General features: G+C 49.8%; 1 protein-coding gene across 1 annotated transcript; it reads right to left on the reverse strand.

The window, feature by feature from the left end:
* Nucleotides 1-3: 3 nt before the first annotated feature.
* PV06_11825 (uncharacterized protein) lies at nt 4-1,843 on the reverse strand (the record flags this gene model as incomplete). The annotated part of the gene is made up of 1 exon (XM_016413560.1): nt 4-1,843. A coding segment is annotated over exon 1 (1,767 nt), but the record flags the coding sequence as incomplete, so codon positions are not given.
* Nucleotides 1,844-2,839: the final 996 nt, after the last annotated feature.

Genomic DNA, 2,839 nt, shown 5'->3' on the forward strand with positions numbered 1-2,839 from the left:
GCCCATGAAAGCCAGCGCTGGCCGGCTTCGATCTGTTTGGACAGTTTTCGTTTACATTGATTCCACCGAGCCGCATCCGGAGCATTCGAGTCTATCAGACCACTCTTGGTCATGGCCTGGCCTTTGTAGTGATCAGGGAAAGCCGTGTCCCAGATGTGTTCGATCATTGAGCAATACGCCTTAGCCTTGTCGACCTTTGTAGGGGGCCTTCGTCTTGAAATCCATGCGTCTTCATCGTTGGTCACGAGCCGACCCGCATTTGCTGTTGTGCTGCGATACAATTTCGCCAACCTAGCCAGTGCGAATCTTCGCATGTAGCCGTACATTTCACCGGCTGTATCGATGGCCGTTAGGGTCCTGACCAGCCTTTGAGGCTCATTGCTAAAGACATCAGCCGTCGACGGGGCTCCGCCTTGTTGTACAGCGACCATAGCTCGTTTCAGAGCGCCGAATCCATGACTGTTGCCGACGGCCAAAACCATTGTCACAAGGATGTTTACACGGTGTGGACTGACACCCTGTGGATATGCACTATTCGCAAATGACAGCCCTGGTCGTCGACAAAATCGGTCCCACAGGCGAATCGCTTTGATTGTTCCTGTCGTATGAGCTACGTGAGACGTATGCGGCTCTCTTTTCATGTCCCACTCTTCCCAGTAGGATTGGTCGGTTGGTGATCCTGTTGTGGCGCTCGCAGCCGACTGCAGTTGAGTTGTCGACGTAGAACCAGTACCTCTTGGTTTCTTGGTGGGCGTTTCAGGGCCAACAGTGTGAATCGAGCGCTTATTAGATGACCGTACTACATGCTTCATCCTGGCACGGCTGCTGTCAGAAAGTCCTTCGGGAACTTTCACATTGTTTGTCTGGACATCATCTCGGCCTCGCTTGTCCTTCCTTACTCGTCGCTCGTCTTCCACCTGCGTCTCAACAGTAACATTGTTGTTGGCATTGCGATTATTTGTACCATTCTCAGATATGTTCCCTATTTCGGAGATATCAACCACTTCTTCACTGTCCCCATTCTCATAGTCCGTCCTCAAACCGACTTGCTTTTGTGCCGAAAAGCCCTCCCCGGTCTGGCTAAGACCATGATGTTCTTCGTCTATCTCGAGGATCTCACCATTCCCTCCTTCGTTCTGGTCCATGTCATGTCTGTCTTCCTGTCTCCTTTCGACATATGATGTTGGCTCGAAAGAACAGGTAGAACGAGGAGTCTGGCTGCGATAAATCCTCTTTGACCCTTCACATTCGGAAATGAGGCCCGTTTTGGTACGATGTGTTCTAATGTCATCATCAAGAAACCGTGGAACATTCTCAATGCCAGGTCCTCGCGACTGTTGATCTTCTATTGTCGCACCGCTGCTCTCTGCCGGAACTGATCCGACCAAACAATGTGACCGCAGCTGCTTCCTAGTGTTGATAGAAAAGTTTTCCACATTTGGAGATTCAAGTTCATTGCTCGACACTCCAACAGAACTTCTCGGTCGATAACATCCCGATCCGTCTAAGCTCCCCAATACTGTAGACCTCTGTCGCTCGTCCTCTGATCGTGGTCCAACATCAGAAACGGATGCAATGGCTTCCAAGAATGCTTGGATATCCGCATAGAGTTTCTTGATGAACGGCTTCCAGTTTGGATGGTCTCGGCATTCCTGAGTCGCAAAATCGTCCAGACATGAGCCTGGACACACAGCGTTCGGGCAGGAAGCCACGGCGAGAATCATTTTGATGGCGCCGCATATTGCATGATCCTTGCAGGATGCAGAATTCATTTTGTCTTTTGATGAGACACGCGGTGATTCTCTGCGATGTGCCTCGATTTGAAGTTATGCGTGTTAACCTCTTGGGATGACGGTGCCTGCAGGGTAAATACCGCCTAGAATTAACCTGTCCCCCGAATTGTTCATGGTAAGCACGTGATCGAAATAGTGCATATCACGTGTCGCCAATTGCATTCGCTTCCAGCCCAGTTGACATTTGCCTCCCAGCCTGCATTGTTCACCTTTTTTCTCCACGGTGATCGAACATCATCGAATTTTCCGCCAACAGCTCCCGACTGATGTTCCGAAAACTTGGCATACTCAATGGTCAGGAGACAACATCAACCTTTGTCCGCGTTTGTGTTTAACCCTGGTGAGCCAACATGATGAGCCTGTACTTTGCACAAAAGATCAAGAAACGCGTATTGTGTGTCGTTTCCAAAGAACTCAATGACACTGATCAAATAATTCTCTCGGAAGTTGCTGCAGTAGACACTATATGGGAAATAGACGATGAAACGACACCTTGGGAGCTCTCTCACCGCAATGTGAGTATCCAGGAACACATAATCATGTTTTCAGCCATTTCATCGGGAAACTTCTCTTTGACGCATCTCCTTTGCCATCTCCGTTCTCCAGGCCTTCTTGACCTTGCTGTCCGCAACAAGGATACTCTTCCTAAAGGCTTCCAAGGGATGTAGAGGTGGTTTCGTCTGAAGTGGTGCTGCTGGTTCGATGCCGACCTGGGAGAACATGTGGGTCGTCTAGTACAAGCTCGGGGCTTGCATTGAGTGCGCACTTACGATCGGATGTCTCTTCTTGCGACCACATCAACACACTGTTCGACTTAAAGTCGGGGTCTTCGGGACCTGTTGGCTGTGTTGCCTCATTGGAAGTTGCCCTACTGGGGCTTCGCAACCTCGAGTGGTAGTCGTAAGGTCGTAGGTACTGTCAGCAGAGTCTGAAGCCCCTTTCTTTGAAAATACAGTTACTCCAGGAGTATCGATGAGGATCCTTCTATAGACTCGGCAAACGGTTTGTAGTTGATCCAGAGCTAACAAACCAGGTCAGGGAGTTGG

Source organism: Exophiala oligosperma, assembly GCF_000835515.1.
Source record: "Exophiala oligosperma strain CBS 72588 unplaced genomic scaffold supercont1.71, whole genome shotgun sequence".
Classification (NCBI taxonomy): domain Eukaryota; kingdom Fungi; phylum Ascomycota; class Eurotiomycetes; order Chaetothyriales; family Herpotrichiellaceae; genus Exophiala; species Exophiala oligosperma.